Source organism: Narcine bancroftii, chromosome 4, assembly GCF_036971445.1.
Source record: "Narcine bancroftii isolate sNarBan1 chromosome 4, sNarBan1.hap1, whole genome shotgun sequence".
NCBI classification, from domain to species: Eukaryota; Metazoa; Chordata; class Chondrichthyes; order Torpediniformes; family Narcinidae; genus Narcine; species Narcine bancroftii.
In genome coordinates this window covers 78760970-78788511 of record NC_091472.1, presented here as the reverse complement: position 1 = coordinate 78788511, position 27542 = coordinate 78760970, and the positions used below count along the sequence as shown (strand labels likewise).

The following is a 27542-nucleotide window of genomic DNA, read 5'->3' as shown; positions in this document are numbered from 1 at the left end:
ATGCGCAATAGGGCGAGAGACACGTCACCGCGTCCGTGGAGGGGACCGAAATGCTACCTGGAGAGTCGAGTCCATTTGCGATTGCAACTGCGCTGTGAAGGGGCAAGATGACGTAATTTTCCTCAATCTCCCAGCCCTCCACCGGGCTCCGGCAGCGGCTTGTTATTTCCTGGTTGGAGGGGCCGCCATTTTGGGCTGTGACAGACTTAGGCTCGAATTGACTATCTGTTGTCACCTCGATATTGTTTTCATTATTATTTTGTCGGTTGGATCAAATAACTGTTTGAATAGACGCTGATCCAAAAAAATCTGGTGTTGAAAGTGAGATGTCAACCATGAATCCCGAATAGTAAGTAACAGATTCTTTCTCCTTTCTTTCCTCGATTAAAATCCACACAGGAATGAGATTCGTTGGACAGAACACACCAGAGTCGGTCATTCAAGGCCTGAGAGGGCAATAACAACGCGATCTAACCTTTAATCATAAACTAGACTGCTGCCAGCTGCCAAATGACACTTTACGGGGAGAGCGCAGAACAGAGAACTTGGGCGTTTAGGCTGATGTCAGGAAGAATATCCTCACCGAAATGTGGATCGGAATAAGCAAATACCGTCCAAAAAGCTTTAAAGCCTAAAGTTAGTTGTGGTTGGGAAGAGGGAGGGGTGGTTGCAGGTTGGTATGCAAGTTTCAGAATTGACTTTGATATAATTTTATTTTTCGAAAAGATTCACCGAACCAAAGTGTGGGATGGCGATATCTAAAATTTGAATGAATAAGCTAGAGAAAGTGAAAGATTACTGTACTCCTCACCTCACATTCAATGGATACCATTGCTCCCTTGCTGTTTAATGGAAAGGAAGGGGGCAGTCATCGATCAGGGTCGTGTTCCCCTACATAATTAACTGCGGTTGAGTGCCCCTCCCCCCCTTGTAATGAACTGGGGTTGTGCCCTCTCCCCCCCCCCTTGTAATTAACAGCCGTTGAGTGCCCTCTTGTTAATTGAAAGTTGAGTTGACCCCCCCCCTTGTAAATTACAGGAAATGAGTGCCCCCGTAATTGACTGGAGCTAAGTGCCCCCCTCATAATTGAAAGGGGTTTCCCCCCCCATGATTGGGGTTAAGTGCTGCCACCCCCATAATTGCTTGAGGTTCTGTTGCTTCCCCACACCCCCCCCAATAATCTACTGGGGCCATATAGCCTCTCCCCCCCAAAGTTTGTCTGGGTTAAGTCAGCCCCCCACCACCACACCTCCATTGTCCTGTCTGTCAGGGACTGTGGCCCCTGCTTCCCAGTATTTGACCTGATCGTGGTTAACTGCATTTGCGCCTGCATTCAACTGGGGTGGTATTCCCTGCCCCCCCCCCACTACACATTCTGCTTGAAAAGGGTTGTGGGCCCCACCCTGTCTTGCTTGACAGGTATAGAATGTCCTCTGCCCTCAACCCCCCCATCCTGCTTGACATGGTTGTGACACACCACTCTGGTCCTGCATGATCAGGGATGAGAGTATGCCCCCACTCCACTCCTGCTTGAACAGGACTGAGTGACCCTGATCCCCATTTGACCAGTGCTGTCTCCCTGATAATGCTCTAAGCATATATACTGGAGTTGGATAGTATCTTCTATCCTGCCTGGGGTCATGCTGCAACATTATCTCTGAGCTGCTGTTGTGGTCAGGACTCGGGTGCACTCAGCTTACTTCATGCCTGATGTTGCACAGAAACAGAATTTGAGTTCTTTGGTTCTGGGTTTGTATAAGAAAGCATAATATGGGAAAAAATTAGTAGCTGAAGCACAGAATATTCTGTATTGCAGTGACTGAATGAATGAATGTTGATGAACAACTGAAAATTGAAGTGTGGATTTTCCCGGTAGGGGTGCTTAGTCATGGTTGTTCACATTTTTCAGAGATGTGGAGCAGAGTCTGTCCTGATAAATATGATAATCCATATTGTGTTTGGAAAAATTTGTCCTTTCATGGTTATAAACATTTATTTTAAAAACTTTTCTCATGTTCATTAAGCTCGTCAGATATAGAATCATAAATATATAAATATATTTCTGCTTGACAAGGATTGAATGGCCCCACCCTATCCTGCTTGACTGCACACGAGTGCCCCACTCCATCTTTTGACAGGAGTAGAATGGCCACTAAACCCCCCGCCCCCCCGGCCTTCCTGAATGTTGAATTCCTCATTCCCACTCTTGACTGGAGTGGAGTGAGGACCCCAGACCTGACTGACTGGAATGTGCCTCCCCCACTCTGGTGCCCTCTGACCTTGGATGAGAGTTCCTGCCTCCTCCCCCCCCCCCCCCCCCAAACTCTGGTCCTACATAAACAGGGATGAGAGTATGCCCCCACTCCTGTCCTGCTTGAACCAAGCTGAGTGACCCTGTTCCTTATTTGATCAGTGCTATCTCTCTGATCTTGTTCTAAGCATATGTACTGGAGTTGGATAATATCTTCTGTCATGCCTGGGGTCACACTGTAACACTATCTTTGAGCTGCTGACTTCCTTCTGTTGTCAGTGCTTTGTTGCATCCAGCTTACTTCATGCCTGCTGTTGCACAGAAACAGAATTTGTGTGTCAGCAGAGCCTCAGCTTGCATGAGGAAAATTGATTCCTAAAAATCTGGTATTTGGTACTGGGTTTTGTATAAGCAAGTATAAAAATGAAGAAAATTATTAGCTGAAACACAGATTATTGTGTATTGTGCTTACTTTGAATGAATGTATTGATAAATAACTGAAAATTGAAGTGTGGATTTTCCCAGTAGGGGTGCTTAGTCATGCTTGTTCACATTTTTTCAGTGATGTGGAGCAGAGTCTACCCTGGTAAATATAATAATCCATATTGTGTTTGGGAAATTTGTCCTTTTATGAATATAAACATGAATTGAAAAACTATAAATTTATCAAGTTTTACAGCATGGAAAACAGCCATGCCTACCCAGACTAATTTTTTTTTGTCTGAGTTCAACCCATATCCCTCTAAACCTTTCCTATCCATGTATCTGTTTAAATGTTACAATTGTACCTGTCTCAACACTTCCTTTGGCAGGTTGATCTTTACAGTATATCCACCACCTGCTCTGTAAAGATGAGCCCTCTCGGATCTCTTTTAAATCCTTCCCTTCTCATATTTATGGCCTCTAGTTTTAGATTCCCTTAGCCTGGGAAAAAGACAGGGTATTTACCTTATTTATGCCCTCCATAATTTTATGTACCTCCCCTGCTGTGGTTCAGGGGGAAAAAAAAATACCAACCTTCTCCTTATAACTAAAGTCCACCAGTCCCGGTAACATTCTCAAAAATCTTTTCTGCACCCGTTCCACCTTAATGACATCTATCTCTAGTTAAGCGACCAGAACTGTGCACAATATTCCTAAGTGTGGCCAAACCAACGTTTTGTACAGCTATTTCATGAATTCTAAACTCCTGACTGTTGAAGACAAGCGTGCCGAATGCTACTTGTGTCGACACTTTCAGGGAACCTCGTTCCTGTATCCCTAGGTCTCTCTGTTACATAGCACTCTCCAGAGCCCACCATTCATTGTGTATTTCCTGCCTTGATATAACTTCCCAAAAGACACCATCCTTGTCCAAGTTAAATTCCATCTACCATTGGCCCACTTTCTCATTTAATCTAGATTCTGTTGTAATCTTTTTCACTGCACATTATACCACTAATTTTGGTATAATTGGCAATCTTACTAACCATATTAACTTACATTGTTATCCAAGTCATTAATTTTTAAAAAATTTACAGTACGGTAGAAGCTGAATCCAGCCATTTACACCTGTGCTGCCCAATTACACCCAAATTAACCTACAATATAGATGACAAACATCTGTGGACCCAGCACCAATTTCCATGGCATAGCTCCCTATCTGGATAATGATCCTCCACTAGCACTCTGATTCCTATCATCAAATTAATTCTATATTTAATTGGCCAGCTCACCCTGGATTTCATGCAATCTAATCTTCTGGACCATCTGAGCATGCGGGTCCTGCCATTAGCCTCGCTAAAGGCTACGTAGATAATGTCTACACCCTGCTCTTATTAATCTTATTGGTCACCTCTTCAAAAAATACTGGAGACTTGATTTCCCACAAATCCACGCTGACTATCCCTAAGTAGTTCTTACCTCTTCAAATGCATGTCGATCCTGTCCCCGAGAATCCTTCAGTCCTTCATAACCACGTAGCAGTTCATTTCTACAGTTAATGGGGTATCTATTTTTTCCATATGCACATTATATTCCATGCAATGTTTTTGACTTGTCCTGCCTGGCTCTTTTCAATGTGATCCACACAGGATGTCAGGTGTAAGTCACATGAACATTGCAAAATGCTGAGCAATCAGGCATAAGTAACATTGTGGAATACTAGGCTTTCAGTTGAATTGAACAGGAACACTGTAGCTGAATAGAGAGAAACTAGTTGAACTGTTAATTGTCAGCCAATTTAAATGTGTCACTTTTATTCACTACGTGGTGAATTATGAAGCAAGTCATAGACATTGCAAACTTATGAGCTGGTACTGTGGGAGGTTGGTTCATTTTGGTGCTTCATGTCCAGGCTTGCAAAGAATAATGCTGTCATTCAGCTATTGGAGGACATCTGGTGACAGAGATCAATATCCTGAAAGGATTCATTTGAACCAGTATTTATTAAGGTTTTCCAATCTCAATATTTTATTTTCAAACAGACCTAGGTGTCTTTGCATACAAGTCACTAAAAACTCCTATGCAGGTACAGCAAGCAATATGAAAGGCAATGGTGGTGTTGCTGTAGCTGCTGTAACTGGAAGTAACAGGGGAGCAGAAATGTGTCTCCCAATGCTCTTCGACAGGGTACTACTGTCCTGTCATCACAGAGATGACCACATGCAGGTTTAAACTGCCTGTAGAACATGGCCAGCAGTGGTTCTTTTACATCAAAGACCCATGGAGGTTTGTGCCCAAAAGTGCGGCATCCATGTTCGACGCCCCAGAACCCAAGGGTTTCAGGCTCCGGGGAGCATCAGACTGAGACAGAGCACCATAGTGAGAGGTAACCATTGTGCTGAGGAGGAGAAGTCTGGGAAAAGACCCTACAGGATAGATCACAGAAGTGGACCAGTGAGGGACTTGGCGACTAAAGGATTTTCAGCAGGCTGCTGGAGACTGGCTTGTCAGAACCAGGACTGCGATTGGTGGAGATGTTGATGACAAGCAGGGCTCCTGAAGAGTCTCTGGCAATAGTAGCTTTTTTCTGAATCATATTGGAGGTGTGGAACCAAGATCAGAGGAGAGTAACTTGAATTCCTGGAGGTCACATTTACAGGAAGCCAGGTGGCTATGGAGTTTATGGGAGTGCAGGAAGTAGCTTCATTAGAGGAGATAGCAATATCCATGGATTCTTGATATTTCTGAAGGGACTCCTACTCTTCTTGGTTAGGGTGCAGAACTTATAGCACCTCTTTGAGTGCCCTTATTATCCAACAAAAGTAAACAAATTTTGTCTATTTTTGTAAATGACAATAAAAGACAAGGCAGATTTGCTATACAAGGAGAGACAGATTCTCTAGAGTTTAGAATAATGAAAGGAGATCTCAATGAAACTCAATAAAAAAATTATTGGATAGATTTAGGGAAGATGCTTCTTTCTGAGAAGGAGTCCAGAATCAAGAAGCACAGTTCCAGAATAACATCTTCTTTGGACTGAGTAAGGGTTCATTTCTTCATTTGGAACATGGTAAATACTCTGAAGATTCTGGACTTTGAGTTTATTCAAAACAGAGACTAAGAGAAAGAAATTATCAGAATGTTTTTTAAAATATATTTAAAAAATTTTCCCATACGTGTAGTATTCAAGAATTACTATAATAATAAATGCTTCAAAAGGAAACATTAAAAATAACATATATGATGGTATTTACACTCCCCCAAATTCCCCATCTCAAAGTAACCAGTATGAAAAATACAATAAAGTTATATAAAAGAAAAGAGACAGTCTTTCCAGTTTGCACAGAAGGATGTTGTCTAACACACGTTTAAAGATCTTTAATACTGTTCAAAGGAGATTCTCGCAGGTCCAGAGGCATAAGAAGGATAATTTTACAAATTTAAACGTAATATTTGGATGTGTGGGTGCCAAATTTGCAGAAACATATTTATTTCTCAAACTATGTATTTTTTTCCAAAGAAATACAGCTTTGAATCTCTGCATTCCATCTTGCCATACTCAGATATGTATCTGAGTTCCAATTAAATGCAATACATTTCCTCGCCACCGCCAATGCAACTTTAACAAATTCCAGCTGATATATTGACAGATTTAATTTAGGCCATGTTCCTTCAATATTTCCTAATAGAAAAAAATCTGGATTTTGCAGAAATATAAAAATTTACTAAATCCATCCAAAAAGATCTTACCTTAGGGCAAGACCAAGTTGAATGCAAAAAAAGTTCCTACATCTTCAAAAACATTGATCTGATAAATATGACTTCAATCTATTCAATTTCTGTGATTTAAGATATAATTGATATAGAAAATTATACTGAACTAATCTATACCTTACATTTATAGTATTAGTCATACAATCCTTACATAGATCTACCCACCTTTTTTCATCAATTTCAATGTTCAAATCTATTTCCCACCTCTGCTGGATTTATGAACTCCACTTCCTGCTTGTAGTAAAGACTATATCATAGCTGTAAATTTCTTAACAATCCCTCTTCTAATAAGAAGTTGTACTTCAACAATGTAACAACAAGGTAACTTATCCCTCAAGAATGCTCTTACTTGAAAATAACAAAAAAAGTTTTGATTTATTACTTGTTAATTTCTCAGTTGCTCAAATGACATTAATTGATCCCTTTCATAACAATCTTCAAAATTTATAATCCCCTTATGAAATCATATATCCAAAAATTTATTATCTTGAGAAAATGATATAAGAGAATTTTGAATCAAAGGCATTTTAGGCAATATATGTCCTTTTGCACCAATTTCATCATTTATTTTATTCCAAATATTAATCAAATGCTTCAACAGTGGTGTTTCTTCATCACCATCCATCATTTTTGCATACCATTTATATACAAATTATTCTGCTTTTCTCTCTCCTATTTTAATCAGTTCTATTTTAAACCATGCTAGCTTTTCTTCTCTTTCAAAAATTGAAGTAAGGAATCTCATTTGTGCCGCTCAGTAATAATTTTTGAAATTAGGAAGCTGTAGGCTTCCCAATGCATATTTCCATGTTAACTTCTCCATAGAAACTCTTGACATTTTACCTTTCCAGGGGAATTTCCTTACATATTATTCTATTCTTGAAAATTTTTTTGAAGTATTAAAATAGGTAATATTTGAAAAAGATATTGTAATCTTGGAAATATATTCATCTTAATTCAATTAACACTTCCCACTAAAGTTATAGGTAAATTCATTATTTAAAAAATCCTCCTCAATCTTTTTAATTAATGATAAATAATTCAATTAACATTTTTTTTTCAGATTATGATCTACACGAATGCCTAAAAATTTAATACCCGCTTTTGGTTGTTTAAATTGTGTCTCTTTGAAACTGCTCCGTACTCTTCCAATTTAGCATATAATTTTCATAAAGATGTCTCGAGCTCAGTCAAATATATTAAGACATCATCAGCAAATAAGGTAATTTTATTGTTTTCTTGATCTACCCTAAATTCCTTAATTTCCAAATCTCTCAAAATTGCTTCAGCAAGTCATTCTATAACCAAAATAAACAAAGCTGGAGATGAGGGACATCCTTGTCTATTTGACCTCGTCATCTGAAACAGTGCAGATATTTGTCCATTAGTCATTACTTCAATAACTTTAGGATTATTATACAATGCCCTAATCCAGTTTACAAAAGTCAATCCAAATCCAAATTTTTCCAACACCTTAAACAAAAAATCCCATTCCAGTCTATCAAACGTTTGCTTTGTATCTAGAGCCACTGCAACACTCAAATTATAAGAATGATTGAATAGCTTGTGTAGGGAAGTGGAGCTGATGTTACAATTAATCATAAATTTGATGACTAGCTGATTAGGCTTTAAGAGCCTGATGTTCGGGTGTGTGGCAAGATAGCATAGAGGACAGATGTGCAGTCCTACTCATCCCCAGCCAGTTTTTTTAAACACCCATTTTTAAACTTTAATCTAAGTATATAAATGCTTTATTTCTACTTCTAAGTACATTATTTGTCTATAATGGCAGCTAATATTAAAAAACCTAAGACTCAACTACAGAAAAAACTACTCTTTAAAAATGCTGAAGAACTGAGGCCTACCTGTCCATCTGGAACCACGGAGTTGCCGTCGGACACTTCCAAGCCACAGAGAACTCTGGCTCAGGACAAATGGAGGAGGAGTTTATAGAAGGTGGGTCCCAAGATGTGGCACTGGAATCTGGACTGAACTCTATTTTCACTGTTTTGGAAGGAATTCCCTGCCATATGGATAATATGGCTCACCAAATGACCCAAATGCAAACTACAGTGTTTAATGTGTCTGAAGATATATCCACACTTAAGAGAGATGTTAATAAATGCCTTACTTCAGTGGATGTAGTACAGGAAAATTTTAAAAAACTTGAGACAGCTTTTTCTGAATGTAAAGAGCAAGTCGTACATAATAAGGATAAAATAGAGAAAGTGGAAGATTCATTCGTGGATTGGGGAATTAAGAAGAGAGATTTATTGAAAAACATTGATTCATTGGAAAATCAAAGTTGGAGAAATAATGTAAAAATTGTGGGCCTTCCAGAAGATATTGAAGGAGCAGATCCAATTAAAAAATTTTAAGGACTGGATCCCCGAGATGTTGGGTAAAGAGTTCTTTCCGAGTGGTTTAGTATTGGAGAGGGCGCATAGAGCGCAAAGGAGAAACCGTTACCAGGACAGCCATCACGAGCAGTTTTAATTCGGTGCCTGAATTATCAGGATAGAGAAATGATTCAACGGTTGGCGGAACAGAAGGGAAGACAAAGTCAAGCTCCAATGATGAGTCAGAACAATGGAATTTTCTTCTATGCTGATTTGAGTCAAGAAATTATTAGACGTCGACGGGAGTTCAATTCGGCCAAGGATGTGTTGCGGTGGAATGGATATAAATTTGTTTTCGATACCCTGCTGTGTTGAAGGTTTTTTAAGGCAATTATCAATCTCAATTTTTTGAGAATGATCATGATGCATTGGTTTTTGCTAATTTGTTACCAGATGTACGTGGTCAGGGAAGAGTCTCACCGTCATCGCCGAAAAGAAAGGCCAATGGAAATGGAAAGAGTGGGAAAAATATGAAAGATGGAAAGAAGGAGGCTATGACACACAGTCTTATTGATGCTGAAGATTCGAACCAATCATTGGGACTGGAGTCACTGGGCTGAATATTTCTATGACATTGAATTAAATTATCATATATATATATATTGTATTTCTGGCTGGGGAGAGGTGGATGGCACTGATATCTTTGATAGTCATCTGCCACTGGTGGGGTTTACTATACCCAGTTTTTTAGGGAGTTACTACCTTTGGGTGTTTTTATTTCTTTTTTTGGGGGGAATTAATTGTACTCTTTTTTTATATAAACTTTTTCTATAAGGGCCTGATGTTCTCAATTCTTATAATCTTCAGATAGTTCATCTGTAGTGTAAACTAAAGCCTTTCAATTTTCATATTGAATGGTTCACAGTTAATAGTTAGCTTCTCTGCAAAAGCTCCAGAAGCTGAATAGCCTCCTGTGTCACTTGGAAGTATAAAAAATACTGATGAATCTGACATCCATTTGAATAGAAGTTGTGAAATCTGCCTTGTGAAAAGTTTTGTTTTAATCTTTATCCATAATATTACATATCTGTAACCAAGTCTCAGCAATTTGCTTCAGATAGCTCTTGTTGCTTCCACTTTAAACTTTTCCTGTTTCTTGGCTTCTCAACTCTCACTCCATAATGAGAAATAGTAAAACTTGAGTGATGGAATCTTGCCAATATATTCAAAGAAATTTTCAGTTCCTGCAGGGCTTGGTACACACATGTTTCAAACAGGCACCACCAATGTCCCCATGCCCAAGAAGTCAAAATGATTTTCGACCAGTGGCACTCACATCCACAGAGATGGAGTGTTTTTGAAAAGCTGGTGTTGAATCATGTCAACTCCTGTCTGATCAGCGATATGGATCTGTTCCAATTCACTGATTGTAGCAACAGGTCTGCGGCATATATCATCTGACTGGCTCTACACAAAGCCCTGGAACACCTGTTCCGCAAAGATGCATACATTAGGATGCTCTTTATCAACTACAGTTCAACAGTTAACACCATCATCCCCTCAAAATTGATCAGCAAATTCTCAAGACCTGGGACTCAACACCTCACTCTGTAATTAGATCATGGATTTCCCCACCTCCAGATCATAATCAGTGAGGATTGGTAGTGAGAACATTTCTTCCACAATCTCCAAAAGTACCAGACCACCACAGGGTTGCATTCTTAGCCCCCTGCTCTACTTGCTGTACACCTATGACTGTGTGGCTCAGTACGACAACAACACCATCTACAAGTTCGTTGATAATACAATGGCGTGAAGCAAGGCTGTGTTCTCGCACCAACCCTCTTTTCAATCTTCTTCAGCATGATGCTGAACCAAGCCATGAAAGACCCCAACAATGAAGACGCTGTTTACATCCGGTACCGCACGGATGGCAGTCTCTTCAATCTGAGGCGCCTGCAAGCTCACACCAAGACACAAGAGAAACTTGTCCGTGAACTACTCTTTGCAGACGATGCCGCTTTAGTTGCCCATTCAGAGCCAGCTCTTCAGCGCTTGACGTCCTGCTTTGCGGAAACTGCCAAAATGTTTGGCCTGGAAGTCAGCCTGAAGAAAACTGAGGTCCTCCATCAGCCAGCTCCCCACCATGATTACCAGCCCCCCCACATCTCCATCGGGCACACAAAACTCAAAACGGTCAACCAGTTTACCTATCTCGGCTGCACCATTTCATCAGATGCAAGGATCGACAATGAGATAGACAACAGACTCGCCAAGGCAAATAGCGCCTTTGGAAGACTACACAAAAGAGTCTGGAAAAACAACCAACTGAAAAACCTCACAAAGATAAGCGTATACAGAGCCGTTGTCATACCCACACTCCTGTTCGGCTCCGAATCATAGGTCCTCTACCGGCACCACCTACGTCTCCTAGAACGCTTCCACCAGCGTTGTCTCCGCTCCATCCTCAACATCCATTGGAGCGCTTACATCCCTAACGTCGAAGTACTCGAGATGGCAGAGGTCGACAGCATCGAGTCCACGCTGCTGAAGATCCAGCTGCGCTGGATGGGTCACGTCTCCAGAATGGAGGACCATCGCCTTCCCAAGATCGTGTTATATGGCGAGCTCTCCACTGGCCACCGTGACAGAGGTGCACCAAAGAAAAGGTACAAGGACTGCCTAAAGAAATCTCTTGGTGCCTGCCGCATTGACCACCGCCAGTGGGCTGATAACGCCTCAAACCGTGCATCTTGGCGCCTCACAGTTTGGCGGGCAGCAACCTCCTTTGAAGAAGACCGCAGAGCCCACCTCACTGACAAAAGGCAAAGGAGGAAAAACCCAACACCCAACCCCAACCAACCAATTTTCCCCTGCAACCGCTGCAATCGTGTCTGCCTGTCCCGCATCGGACTTGTCAGCCACAAACGAGCCTGCAGCTGACGTGGACTTTTTACCCCCTCCATAAATCTTCGTCCGCGAAGCCAAGCCAAAGAGCAGGTTGTATAAAAAGGGACATTGAGGCAGAATATAGGAGGGAGACTGATAACTTGGCTGAATGGTGCACCAACATCCTAGCAGTCAATGTCATCAAAACCAAGGAGCTGATTGTTGACTTCAGGAAGGGAAAACCAGTGGTGTACGATCCAGTGATCAGAGGAGGAGAGAGTGAGCAAATTTAAGTTCTTGGGAGTCACTATCTCAGGGGATCTTTCCTGGACCCAACACATTAATGGTATAGTGAAGAAAGCATGTCAGCGCCTCGACTTCCTCTGGAGTTTGCGGTGGTTTGGTATGATATCGGAAACCTTGGTACATTTCTACAGATGTGTGGTAGAAAGTGTGCTGACCAGTAGTATCATGGTCAGGTGTGAGGAAGAGCTTGATTGCCCTGAATAGGTGGAGAGCATTTTGAGATAAAGAAAAGTAAATGTTTCCCTTTAACAGAAGATTGGGAGATCTGAGGATGATTTTTTTTCATCCAAAGGATAGTCAAAATGTGGTGCAAGCTTCATGAATGAGTAGTGGAGGATGGTACTCTTGTGACATTTAAGAGGCATCCAGTTGAGTACTTGATCTGCCAAGGCAAAGAAGGATTAGTGTTAGTGGTAAACAGGATTAGTGTAGATGGGATTAAAATAAAAACAGTAAATACTGTAAATACTCAGCAAGTCAGGGCACACCTGTGGGAAGAGAAACAAAGTCACCTCTTGAGTTAACTCTGTTTCTCATCTCACAAATCGGGCATGACCTACTGAGTAGTTCCACCATTTCATGTTTACTTCAGATTTCCAATGCCTGCGGCTTTGGTTTTATTTTATGTAGAATGTCACCATTGACACAGTGTGGCAAAGGAGTCAAATCTGAAACAAGTGTCAGTATAGTTGTACCTCTTTAATCTGGCAACATTGGGATCTGGCCATTGCTGGACAACAGAAAATGCTGGAAAACAGATTAACCCCTAAGGAAACCTCCTATGTAAACATATCAAAGGTAGAACAACGCCTAAAACAGGAAATAATACTGTGGGGCCGCACGGTTAGCGTAGCAGTTAACGCAACGCCTTTACAGCAGCAGCGATAGGGACTGGGGTTCAAGTCCCGTGCTGTCCGTAAGAAGTTTGTACTAACGGCGCAGATTCAAATGTGCTGGACAACGGGAGTTGCAGAACCACAGAGCGCCAGATAAGAGAGTACAACCTATATAATTTCCCATAGTTACTAACTTTCACTAGGATTCAAAGCCATAAAGCCTTAGGTTTGGTATGCTCTTGCTTGTTTTTAAAACCATCCATGATCTTGCATTTCCACATTACTAACTACCTCCAGCATACCAACTCTCAGAGTTCTGCACTTCAATTTTGGTATTTTATACAGCCTCCAACTTTGCACCAATGTGAGTTTAGTTGTCTGGGCACTAACTCCAGAAAATCCTATCTACATCCTTAAAATGCTTCTGAAAACTTACATTTTGGGGTCTGTGACTACTTGATCAATGTTTTTAACTGCTCGAGATCAATATTTTTTTTGAGAAAATTATGTTACAGTATTTTACAGCATCAAAAGTTTATAGAAGTGCAAAGTTTTGAAGACTCTGGGATCACTAGTTCATGCTTGGTATGTAGATTGCAGACCTTTATATTTTTAAATTTAAGTTTAGACATGCATCAGGGAAACAGGTGCTTCAAACCCCTGAGCCTACACCCTCCAAATACATCAATTAACCTACAACCCTGTATATTTTTTAAGGGTGGGAGAAAACTGGAACACCCAGAGGTAACACACACAGGTACAGAGAAAATGTATAAACTCCTTACAGACAGTGCCAGATTCAAAGCTGGATTGCTGGCACTACCATATCTGCCCACATATTTAAAGAGAAAACAATACAGTTAATGCAATGTTGTACAATTTAATTGGAATAATCTCTGTATTCTCTTTGTAGGAATGTGTATTGAATGTGTTTTCCTGCAGTTGTTCTTGTATGTTGTTTTCAAGAACACTCTTCTTGACCCACAACATCCTTGTGACTTATTGCATTGCATTTATAAGATTTCCTCACCCAGAGAATTAAAATAAATATTTTGAACGTGATACATAGTATCACGTTGAATGATATAGTAATCAGGCTGTACGTAATGTAACTTGAAACCTCTGCTCCCTCGATAGATGTCTTTTCATGATGTTAGGAAAATATTTGTTTGTTTGCTGGATACAGTAAGTAACCTAGATGGAGGTCAATGTACAGTATGTTTCACCTATAATAATCGACTTGCGCCCAAATCCATTTGTGTCCCAACTTCCAGAACATAACCTGGATGCAAGTCGATGCATGGCTGTATTTGGAATATTTTGGGCACTGCATTCTGAATGGCATTCCTGAGGTTTAAAGTGAACAATAAATTTAGGACTTGGTGTGCCATAATGTTTCAGCACACTATTTACTTACATAATCGCATAAATGGAATTTATAAGTACAGTAAAACCCTGGTATCTGGCTCCCATGGTGATTGGTAGATGCCGGATAAGTGAATTTTCCTGTTGCTTGAGATTGCCTGTTGCATGATTGATGAACTAACGGCGAGGCATGCCAATTTTAAACTTCCATATTTTTTACCTATTTATTTTCCGTGATTTTTTTTGCCGGTTGCTTGAGGCTGCCAGTTGCTTGAATTCTGGATAACAGGGGCTTTACTGTATAAAATGGCACCTATCAGAGTGGATAAAAGTAAGTATGAGATTTCAGTTTTTGCACATGGTCAAATTCCTTACATGAACTATTATATAATTAAGAATTGTCAATTGTGAAAGATATGACTAAAAATTAAATTGTTGAGAAGGCAGGGTGATTAATCATGCTGATTATAATTTGTGCTAGGTGATTTATTTTATCAGAAAATTTTATCAGTCTTTATTCATTTCTTCAAGGTTCATAATAAAAAAAATATTGTCACACCAATAATCACTTTGAAACTGGTCATAGCACATTTCTTTATGATGTTGAAATAGAATGTTTTGTTTTGGGATAAGTGAAGAGAGAGTTGGATTGATGTGTGCCTAAAATCCCTAATATATATAGAATTACAAAGTTTTACAGCACAGAAACTTTGTTCCACCATTCCTGGATTGTTGTTACCTAGTTTATTCTTGTCCCTTTCTTAAATAGATCAACAATATTAGCTATCCTCCGATTGTTTGGCACCTTAATTGTGAATAATGAAGATGAAAAAATCTTCATCAGAGCCACAGCTATCTCCTTCTTTGTGTCCCAAGCAATTTGATGCTGGGGATAAGGAAGAAAATCTTCAAAGGAGGCACACCTTGAGAACTTGCAGTGGACAAAACAAAAAAGCCATAGATGCTGGCATCTTGAACAAACAATAGACCACTGAAGGAATTCATCAGGTCAGGGAGCATGCATGGGTAGAAATGGACAGACATCTTTTCGGGGAAGGCTTATTGTTTGTCCAAGATTGTTGATTGCTGAGAATTTGAACATCAAAGAGATGTAGCATACTGTGGGACAGTAGACTCGAGTCACAAACTGCCACATTCAAACTGAATAGTAGTGCAGATGTAAAGGACCCTCTGGCCCACTATTAAGATCTTGTGTTTTTATTTCCCTCCAAATGAATGCTTTACTTTTCCTTTGGTATGTGGAACTTTTGCAGGAAATTGTTGTCATGTTCCACATATCCTATTCAATTAATTAAACTTTGAATTTGATAAGTACAACCAAATCTGCTTTGTCCTTTGAGTCTAATTACATTTGTTGCAAAATCTTTTCAAGAGTTTCATTGGGGTATATTGTAATAGTTACAGTATATTCTTTAGACAAAACAAACTATAATCCTTTCTATGTTCAAATATATTTTCTGATTAACTTTTTTGAATCTTAAAACATGTGTAAGAGGAAAGTATTAGATTAGAAACAAATGGAGAAAGAATAATTATTTTTGTAGAAATACACTGTCTCTCTAGTTTGACCTTATTCAAGGGCATTGTGCAAGTTCTATGTTCTGGAATGTCAGATCATTGGTTTTATTTTGTAAAATTAGTTGTGTCTTGAGAATAAAACTAATTGCTGGAACTTATTATGAATAGTCTGAAGTTAATTACATCTGATCTTAAACATGTATGGTCTTTATATTTTGAGAGGATGGTGGTTTGGGGTTTCAGAGTAAAAATGTAAAATGGGGGCATTTTACCTGAAAAGTACAAACAAAAAGTTCTTATGAAAATTGAAACTACTGCAAGTGGAGTGAAATATGAAAAATTCTGAGTTTTTAATGCAATTGGCTTTTATTGGATTGACTTCTGCAGAAGGTAGTTGGTGGATGTGAACATGTAAAGGACTTTGGATTTAAGCCTAAAATCTTTGTAATTTTGAACATTATAATTCAGAGGAAATTAGGATCAGGTGGGACAATGGCCAGGTAGTTGACTTGCAGATGCAGCAAGATTTTTGAGGCAAATGGCACATTAGTCCTGATTGCAAGAGGATTGGAGTTAAGTAAAACGTTACAATTGGGTGGTTTTGGTGAGAAGCTGTACTCAGAGTACTGTGTACAAGTTTGGTCTCTTTATTTAAGCTGGGATCCAAGGCAATCCAGAAGAGATTCATTAGACTGATTCCTGGGCTGAGAGTGTTTACCTGCCAAAAATGGGTAAAAAAAAAAGTTATATTTCTTATCCTTGAAAGAATGAGGAATGATCGTGTGAAAATGAAAGATCCAATAAAGACATAACATGATAGGTCTGGAGTCTCAAAGGGACATAATTGTAAGGTGCAGGACAGTCATTTAAAAATAAAATGCATAGGAATTTCAGCTCACTAAGAAGATAGAATTTCTTGAAGTCTCCACCCTGGGGGCTGGATCACTGGAGTTATTTAAAGAAAAGATGAATGAATTTTTGAAAGATTGGACGATTATGTGGAAGAGAAAAGTTAAGGCTGGGATGATAAATGATAATGAGTTAATTGTCATAACATTGTACAATGTACAAATGCACCAAAATTCTTGCTTGCTACAGTCGAGCAAGAAATTAAAAAAATATAATAGTATACATTAATTTTTTTTAAAAATCACAGTTACCATAGCGCCAAAAAAAAAGAAGGCATTACAATAGTGCAGATATTTTTGTGGTGTCGTAGTTTATGACCTAGTGTAGTAAAGGGGTGTAAAAGAGCCTGATAGTCATTGGAAAGAAACTGTACTTGAACCCAGAGGTACTGGACACAAGTTTCTGTGCCACCTCCTGAAGATAGCAGCAAGAAATTGTTGTGACAAGGGTGATGAGAATCCTTTATGATGTTGGCTGCCTTCTATATATCTTCAATGGGTAGGAGGTCAGAGCGTATTATGGGCTTGGCTATGTTTGCTTCCTTAAGCTGCGTTCTGCAACCCAAGATACTCACATTGCCAAATCAAGGCATGATGCAGCGAGTCAGTATACTTTCAACATTCCACCAGTAGAGATTGATGGAGTGCCAAATCTCCTCAAACTTTTCAGAAAGTAGAGGCGTTGATGAGCATGGAAACAGCCCCTTGGGCCCAATTTGTTTACATTGGCAAAGCTGTCGGCTGAGCTTGTCCCATTTACCTGCATTTGCCTCCAAACCAGTGGTTTCAAACTGCTCCCATAAACTCACATTCCATTTTAAGTAATCCCTATGCCATAGGTGTACAGGTGCACAATCCATTATCCGGAACCCTTGGGGGAAAGTGTGTTCCGAATTACGGATTTTTCTGGATTTCGGAAAGCCAGATTTTAGCCCACCTGAATTGTGCTGCCGTATCCACCCCCATCCAGTTGCGCTGCCGGTCTCCCCCCCCCCTCCCCCACTCACCCTCTGGACTCGCGCTGTCGGTCACCCCCCTTGCCCGCCCGACTCGCACTATCAGTGTTTCCCCCCCTACCCCACTTCGCCCGCCTGCCCCGGGCTGTCGGACTCTCCTGCCTGCCCGATTCGCGCTGCCGGTCTCTCCCCCTGCCCACCTGACTTGCGCTGCCGTTCTTCGCCCGTCCAACTTGCACTGCCGGTCTCTCCCCCTTGCTCGCCCAACTCGTGCTGCTGGTCTCTCCTCCTCGCTCGCCTGACTCATGCTGCCGGTCTCTCCCCCTCACACGCCAACTTGCGCTGCCGGTCTCTCGCCCTCCTGACTCGCACTGTGGATCTCTCCCTCGCCCACCCGACTCACGCTGCTGGTCTCTCCCTCACCCGCCCGATTCACGCTGCCGTCTCTCTCCCCACTTGCCGGATTTTGGAGCTTTCTGGATTTTAGTTGTCCGGATAAAGGATTGTGCACCTGTTCTGTGATTAGTAAGGGATTGCTTAAGGTGGCATCTGAGTGGAAAGAAAAACTTGAAAATTGTACCTAATTGACTCATTATGTGCATGGTTTCATAACTCAAAAAAAAAATGGGCCAATGACAGTTTTTCTCAAGGAAAATATTTCAGTAACAATTGAGTCTAGAGCATTGGTTTGCAACCTTCCCTTCCCACTTACATACCACCTTAAGCAATCCCTTACCAATCATAGACTACTTATGGCATAGGGATTGCTTAAGGTGGAATATGAGTTTAGGGGGGCAATTTGAAAACCATTGCCGTAACCACGATCAATTCATCTACCTGTCTAAATATCCTGTATGCTGCAGTTGTTGCAGCTTTGTACAGCTTTTACATGAAATCACAACTTATGACCAATGAAGGCAAGTGTGACAAATGCCTTTCTCACCACGCTGTATACCTGTGGAACTGTATACCTGAACCTCCAGGTCTCTCTGTTATAGAATGCACTTCAGTGGTCTTTCATTGGCTGTGCAAACCCTGCCCTGTTTTAACTTCCCAAAATGCAAGACCTTGGATTTATTGGATTGAAATTCAACCTGCTGTTCCCTGCCCCACATTCACATTTAAACAGGATCCTGTTGTGAACTTGGATGAATTACTTCACTATCCACTATACCCGACATTTTGGTGTCATCTGCAATCATCTGCTACATTGTCATCTATATTAATGATATGGATGAAAAACAGCAGTGGACCCACCACCAAATCACGAGGCACAGGCCTCCAATTGAAAAATCAAACCTCCACTACCATCAAGCCAATTTTATATTTTGGTTGGCTAACCCTGGATCCTATGTGATTTACCTTGCTGATCAGCCTTCCTAAGGCCATGTGCACATGCTGCCTTCTTCGATCCTCCTAGTCACCTGCTCTCGAATTCATGAGGTTATTTCCCATGCAGAAAACTATCCTGACTGCCTGTAATTGACTTTCTAAATGTAGGTAGATTTTGTCTCTCAGAATCTTCTCGAATAATTTTCCCATGATTGATGTTAGGCTCACTGGCCTTTAGCCCTTCTTAAATCAAGGCACAACAAGAACCACCCTCCAATCTTCTGCTACCTTACCTTTGGCTAATGGTGATGCCAATACCAATGGTGATTCTCTGTTTGAGCCCCAGCAATTTCTTCCCTAGATTCCCACAATGTCTGAGGATAATATATTCCAGGATATTGAAGGAAATGGTGGAAGTCCCAGCAGATGAACTTCTGATAATTTATCAAAATTCTCTGGACTCTGGGCAGATCTCAGTGGATTAGACAATAGCAAATTAAACTCTCCTATTAATAAAAGAAAGATGGACAAAAGGCAGGCAACCGTACGCCAGTTAGCTGAATGTCCATAATTTGGAAAATGCTTGAAGAAGTAGACATTTTGATAGAACTTGTTCCATCAGGTTGACACAGCTTGATTCAGGAAGGGCAAGTCATATTTAGTGAATTTACTGAAGTCCCTTGAAAATATAGTGAGTGCAACGGATACAGGAGAACAGGTGGATGCTGTATACTTTGATTTCCAGAAAACATTCATTAAGATGCCACACAAAAGGCTTCTGCATAAGATAAGCATGCACAGGGTTGGGGATAAAGTATTGTCATGGGCAGAAAATTGGTGAACCAATAGAAAACAGAGAGTTGGGATAAAGGAGTGTTTCTTTGTTTGCTAATCAGTCGTTAATGGTGTACTGTAGAATTAGTCCTTGGTCCAGATCTATTCACAATGATTAGTAAATGATTTGGAGAAGGGGACAAAGTGTAGCTTATCTAAGTTTGCTGATGACATATTGAATGGAAAAGCAAATTGTGAGGAGGACACAAGAGTCTGCAGAGACAGATAAGGTGAGTGGGCACGAGGCTGACAAATGGAATACGGCAGTAAATATGAGGACATTGACTGTGGAGGGAAAAATAACTAAATTGGACTATTGTGTAAATGGTGAAAAATTGCTTCATGCTGTTGGGCAGAGACTGGGAATGTTTGAGGGATCAAATTTAAGAGCAGAGAACTTCTGCTGCAGCCTCACAGGGTACTGATGGGGCTGCATCTCGAGTCCTGCGTGCATTTCTGATTTCCTTACTTGAGAAAGGATATTCTGGCTTTGGAGGTGGTGCAGAGCATGTTCACCAGGTTGTTTGTGGAATTGACCTTGTGAGGAGAGGTTGGGTAGTCTTGAACTATGCTCATTGGAGTTTAAAAGAATGAGAGGAATCTTATAGAATAATGAAAGAAATAGATAAAAATAGAAGCAGGGGTATTGTTTTCACTGGTAGGTAAGAGTTTTTAAGATGGATATGAAGGAATGGCCTGCTCCCAAAGAATAATGAATCCTTGTAATTTTCTGCCCAAGGAAGCAGTAGATGCTTCCCTATTGTCTCCCTAGTCAGTGTTGAGGAAGTTAAATTCCTATACTATTACAGCCTTATTTTTAGAGCTCTCTGTAATCTCCCAATACACGTATACTTCTAATTCCTGTTGTCTATTCTGTGTGTGTGTTTGGGGGGGGGGGGCAATAGCAGAATCCATTCTAAGAGATCACCCCTTTCTTATTTAATGTTCCACTCATCTAGCCTCACTGGACAATCCCTGGGAATATCCTCTCTAAAAACTGCAGTGCTATTCTCCCTAATATCTTCTCCCATACCCTAGAGGATTGAGCTGCCAGTCCTGCCCTCAACCAGTTTCTGTTGTAACTTGGCAAGACTGTTGAATCCTCCAATGGATGCTGTGAGATTGGCCGAGTTCCTCCAGCATTTCTATGGCGTTGAATGTCAGGGTAAATGGTTTGACTCTTATTGGAGATGGTCATTGACTTACACTTAGCATATCGGTAAGGGCTGCTAGGTCTGGCTACACGCAAGTATAAGTGGCTTCATTCTCTGATGAGATGGGAATGGACTTAAATATTGCATTTCTTAATAAACTTCCTATTTCTGACATTATGACAGAGGGTAGGTCTTGAAGGGGCATTCATTACAATTCTGAGGATCTCCAATAGCTACGTCCTAAGGCTAAGACTTTCAAATCCACAGCCATCTTCCACTATGCAAGATTTGATTCCAGTTGGTGGAATGTTTTCTCTCAGGTTTCTACTCAGCGTCCTTGTGAGTAAGACTATATACAACTTTGGTATCTCATTTGAACTTTATCATAGTTAAATACTCTGCATCTTTCTTGACTGGTGTCCTGACTTCTAGCCATATGGCAAGTTTCAAATACTTATTGTTATCAGTACATCTAATTAGGCATCCAGTGATGCTTAAAGTGAGGGCTATATGCCCTCAAATCTTTGACGCAAGTTCTGCCTCTCAAGTAAAATATAGTCACTTTAAAGAGGTAATTTGGTTTGCTGATGTCCATAGAAACATGTTTTACAGGCGAAGAGAGCAATATGTTTGTGCAAGAACAATTATAGGTGACTTAAAGCAAATGAGATTCAAGTTGTTCAATGTTGTATGTTAGAATTGAATGTTAAGTGCTCAACACAGCCTTTTGATAATGTTTTGTGTATTTCTTTTAGTGACTATTTATTCAAGCTGCTGTTGATTGGAGATTCAGGTGTTGGAAAATCTTGTCTCCTCCTTAGATTTGCAGTAAGTACAGCTTTCATTTTCAGGATATTAACTTTATTGCTAGGTTTTGTATATAAAATAATTAGTTACATGTAGTATTTTACATTCAAGACTAAAGTAATGATTGGTCTCTGGAAGGGCACTTACAGGAATACGTTGCAGTTTAAATTACTCTTTTTCTGAATGCAAGATCAGACAGCAATGTTGTTATTAAAATCACACAATACGAGCATGCTTAATTTTAATATAGTAAAGTATGGGCATATGGAGTTCCAGCAGTGTAAAGTGCATAATTTAAAGTAATATTATAATTTAACCAAATTTGATGAGGATACTCTGAGCAACCGATTAGTAGCCTGTATTTTTGTGATTTTAAATTTGTGACCAGAAAGTGGAAAATTGTGGTGAAAAAGAAATGAGTAACAGTAAAGAATATTTTCTGCAGAAGTTTGTTGGCATTTTTATATTGAACAAGTCTAGTGGCAATATCTTGCTGGATAAATCTTTATTTTCTCACTAGGAGTTGTAATATAACTCCTTCAAGGGATCTTAGCAATATGCATGTAATAAATGAACCGCTACAAGACACATTCTATTCCTGAAAGTCTCTTGTTTGGGTTTGGATAAAAATACGCCCTATTCTTACAAAATGCCGTAAAATTACTATTCCTGTTTGGTGTGGAGAAAATTGACATGTTCAATTCTTACAATACACGAGTTTGAGAATTATATATTTTGATCATTGGGCATAAATTTAAAATACAGTAAAACTCCTGGTATCTGGCACATAAGGGGATGAGTAGCTGCTGGAAAAGTGAGTTTTCCAGTTGCTTGAGACTCACCTTACAATGCCTAAAACATTAGCATTAAATATAAACGGTTTAAAAGACAAAAGATAGAGCAAAATGTAAAGTAATTCGAAAAAAAATCAATATTGTAGCCCTTAATCATGTAAAGTTTATTTTAATCAGATAATTCCCATAACTTACAAAATTTCAATTTAAATTTGAACCTCACTCACTGGTGCTGTAACAGAATTGCGCTAACTGTGCCACCGACCTAATTAAACAACCCCCCACCCCAAAGTTTACAGATAAAGCCTTACTAATATACTAATAAAGATTCTTAAAGCCAGGATAAGGAGACACTTTAAGAGAGGCAAGCCAACAGTAAGCAACATCATCCAACTCGTTATCCTGGGCAGCACCATTTAATTCAAACACAACTTTATTTAAACAGCTGCTGCGAGCAAAGCATGAACGAGGTACTCCGTTGGCTGAATATTTTTTCCCACCTTCACCAAAGGTTTATGTGTAACTTCAGAGAACATTTACTTTTACAATTTTAAATCTTTATTTAAATTTTTATTTATTCTTATTTATCTTAAATTCTATTTACATATTTATTTATTGCCAGCTGCTTGAATTCTGGATAATAGGGGTTTTACTGTATTAGTTTTGATATCTCAGGTAATGGCCGTGTGTGTAAGGGTTATGCATATGATTTCACTCGAAATAGAATTCATTGGAGAACTTGGAACACATTGCTGTTTTGATTTTATCCATTTTTCACTATGGGCATTGCTAATTGTGGTCAAAATTTACTGGCTATCTATAATTATTGTTCATTAGAGTGAGCCACTGTTGTGAACTACCCTTCCAGCTAGGGTTCTCCTTTGGTTCTATGTAGCTTTCTGAGATATTGACTCGATAATAATGAAAGAATAGCAATGTATTTCCAATTAGCAATCGTTTGCACCTTGCGGAACTTGCAGATTAGTTGGTATTGGCTTGCGTGCTTCCTACTTCTTGATGGTAGAGATTAGAGAGTTGGGAGGTGCTGTTGGATTTAGCTTAAGTGAGGTATTGCAGTCTGTTTTATAGTACTATAGAAAACTACAGCACAGAAAATAGGCTATTCGGACATTAAGAGTGAGCCCATATTTGCGAAGTCAAACGGCAACTCATTCCACACTCCCACCACTCTCTGAATGAAGAAGTTCCCCCTAATGTTCCCCCTAAACCTTTCACCTTTCACCCTAAAGCCATGTCCTCTCATATCTATCTGTCCAGAAGAGACACACTGTAGACACAATGTGCCAGTGGTGTAGGAAGTGGATGGTCAGGTTGGCAAATGGGTGTCAAAAAAGCAGGATAATTATTCCTAGATAATTTTGGGCTTTTGGGTATTGTAGAGCTGCACTCACCCAAGCAAATGGAGTTATCCCATGATGCTCCAAACTCATGCATACAGATGCTGGAAAAATATTTAGGATTAAATTAAAACAGAAAATGCATGAAATATGCTCCTGAGTTAGACATAATCTGTGGAAATAGAAACAGAGTTAATATTTCAGGTTGAAGACTTCATCAGAACTGTGAAAAAGAGAAAACAAGTAACAGAGTTTGGGAGGGGGTGATGGGAGAATAGAAGGACAGAAGCTATCACTGATAAGAAATGGGGAAGGTGCAAGATAAATACATACCAAGAAAGAAGAAATATTTCAATTTTTAAAAATGTCAACTGTAGCTCACTAGGGAGGTGAAAGCAACATGAAAGCCAAAGAGAGGGCATACATGGAAGCAAAAATTAGTGGGAAGATAGATTGGGAAGTTTATAAAAAAACTACAGAAGGTAACAAAAAAAACTCATAAAGAGAGAAAATATGATGTATGAATGTAGGCTAGTAAATAATATCAAAGAGGATGCAAAATTCTTCTTCAAGTACATAAAGAACAAAGAGGAGAGAGTAGGTATAGGACCACTAGAAAATGATGCCAGTGAAATAATAATGGGAGACTGACCAGGAAATGGCAGAGGAACTTATAGCAACTTTGATCCAATAGTCGCTTGAAGGCTAAGTGAGACACTTATTAGTGATATGTTTTCAATTACTTTCAGTACACGTCCAGATGTATTTTAGTCTTTTACACATAAACTTGAAATAATCTTCTTTAACGTTGACATGAAATATTCATAAATAACATCCACACTGATGCTCTGTGAATACAGAGTCGCATTAGTGCTAACGGTCAACTAAAGTTATGGTGATCTCTCTCACCCTTTTTCTATGTCACCGCCATGTTCAATATACTATTTAAAAACTCCGATTAGCATTGTGTCCCACTGCGCATGCTCCAACTAGCACTTCCACATCCAAACACACTGCATACCCCTGAAACCATGCATGTGCATAACAACAAAGATGGGCGCGGAAAGTAAAACTAACCCGGGATGTTGAAGATAACCACGCAGGGACCAACAGGATGCCGATCTAACAAGGTAAGTAAATTGTTTACATTTTTTTGCCCTTTTGGTCCCTACAGAACTAAATGAGTAGTTTACTCATTGTGGAAGACCCTAGCGGTGGGCCAGATGTTGAAGGGTATCAAGGAAGAGAAGGGAGTGTAGTTTCTATTTCAAGGAAGAAGTTGCTCAAAAAGCTGCATAGTCTAAGGGTGGATAAATCTCCCGGACCCGATGAATTGCACCCTTGGGTCCTGAAGAAGGTAGCAGTAGAGATTGTGGAGGCATTGGTAATTTTTTTAGGAATCAATAGATTCTGGCATGGTCCAAGAGGCCTGGAAAAATGCAAGTGTCACCCCATTCTTCAAGAATGAGGCAACAGAAAGGAAATGATAGACAGTTGAGTATGATGTCAGTGATTGGGAAGATTTTGAAGTTGATTGTCAAGGATGAGGTTACAGTGTACTTGGAGACACACGACAGGGTAGGCCAAAGCCAGCATGGTTTCCTCAAAGGAACATCTTGCTTGACAAATCTATTGGAATTCTTTGAGGAAGTGACAAGCAGGCTGGATAAGGGAGATGTAGTGGATGTGGTGTATGTAGATTTTCAGAAGGCATTTGGCAAGGTGCTGCACATCAGAATCAGAATTTATTATGAACAGGACATGAAATTTGCTGTTTTGCAGCACCATCAAGCAAACATTCATATTATAACCATCTTACGACATTACTATAAAGAATTAAAAATAATAGTTTACAAAAAGTAAGGCAGTGTCGTTGGTTCATTGATTATTCAGGAATCTGATGGCAGCAGGGAAGAAGCTGTCCTTGTGCCGTTGAGTGCTCATCTTTAGGCTCCTGTACCTTTTTCCTGATGGTAGCAAAGAGGATGTGGCCTGGGTGGTGGGGGTCTTTGAGGACAGAGGCAGTTTTTTTAAGAACACCGCCTTCATCTAGATGTCCTCGATGAAGTGAAGTCTGGTGCCTGTGATGTCACAGGCCGAGTTAATAACCCTCTGGAGTTTATTCTTGTCTTGAGAGTTAGTGCCTCAAAACGGGCAGTGATGCAGCCAACTAGAATGCTCTCCACGGTACACCTGTAGAAGTTTACAAGAGTCTTGGGTGACATACCGAATCTCCTTACACACCTCACAAAGTATAGCCACTGGCAAACCTTCTTTGTGATTGCATCAACGTGGACTTAAGGAGGAAGTCAAAACACGACCCAGTCCTCATTGAGGGCTCAGTAGTGGAGAGGGTCAAGAACATCTCCGAGGATCCGGGTCTGTGTGTGCGCAGTGTTTGATTGTAGTTTTTACAAATGGAATGCTTTGTAATTCATGTTTTTATCATTTTTATTTGGGATTATTGACTGACTTCAACTTGAGCATTAGAACATCTGTACTTTAGTGTTAAGAGGCACTTTGATTGTAACCCCATGGTGGGCTTTAATCTCAGTTCTAGCCTGTAGAAATGGTTTATTTCATTATAGATTTCAGAAAAGATGCAGTACAGCTAAATATGAACATTGTATAAGGAAAGTACAAAATCATTGCTTTCAAAATGAACATGATCAAAATCGAGTTACTAAAAATATATAAAAGTTTGTATCCTATCCAGTATGTTGCTGATGGAACAATTGCTGTGTTTACTCATCTATAATCTGGAAAACTTACTGCAGTTGAATATTCTTTGGTTGGTGGTGGGGGGGGGGGGGGGTGTCCCAGTCCTTGTTGTTACATTTTTAGAGAAATTAAAACTGAAATCTAAAACATTCTTGGTCGAGATGTAACCATTGGATGTAAGAAAATCGATGTAACAGTTTGTGTGCTGGAAATAAACAAAAACTGTGGGTGGGAGAGAGAAGATCACAAAAGAGCTGTGATGGGAGAGGATCACAAAAGAGCTGTGATGGGAGAGGATCACAAAAGAGCTGTGATGGGAGAGGATCACCAAAGAACTGTGATGGGAGAGAGCGGCTGCCAGCTGGATGTGTTGGCCCTTTTCAAATTGCAGCACCTGGGTAGCACTCTGCCGTGGACAAGACCTAGGTAAGTTTAACTAGGTTCCCTGACTACCTCTGAGGTAGGTCAGGGACCCGGTTGGACCTTTTCAAATTGCTGTGTAACTGGGGCGCTAACTGTGCAAATTGCCCAGTTAACCCCATTTTATATGGCAGTTTGAAAGGGTCTATTCATATCTATAAATTGGATGTTTGTAACCTGGGGAGGATCTGCAATGGTAATATGAAAAGTAAATAGTTTCATTCCAGTATTACTGTACTTAAAATTGCTTTATTTGGTGTTGAATATTGTCATTTACAGGATGATACATATACAGAAAGTTATATCAGTACAATTGGTGTGGACTTTAAAATCAGAACAATAGAGTTAGACGGCAAGACCATCAAACTTCAAATCGTAAGTATTTCAACCATCTTTTGTGCTTATTGTTTTCTTATCTTTAAGAAAACCATTTGGAAACTTGCAAACTTTTAGAAATATCGATCCCTAAGTTATAGCTCCCACAGTTCAGTAGCCATGAAATGATGCAAGGTCTGCGGATTAAAACTGGAAGATGA

The 27542-nt window shown here is 39.9% G+C and overlaps 1 protein-coding gene across 1 annotated transcript in view; it reads left to right on the top strand.

Moving 5' to 3' along the window:
• Positions 1–48: 48 nt before the first annotated feature.
• The window catches only part of LOC138760732 (ras-related protein ORAB-1), a 32010-nt gene continuing 4516 nt past the window's right edge, over positions 49–27542 (top strand). Inside the window, exons 1-3 of the mRNA XM_069931751.1 lie at positions 49–349; positions 21662–21734; positions 27286–27381. Coding sequence (XP_069787852.1) covers positions 327–349; positions 21662–21734; positions 27286–27381 — 192 coding nt within the window. The 5' untranslated portion in view covers positions 49–326. The remainder of the gene's footprint in view (positions 350–21661; positions 21735–27285; positions 27382–27542) is intronic.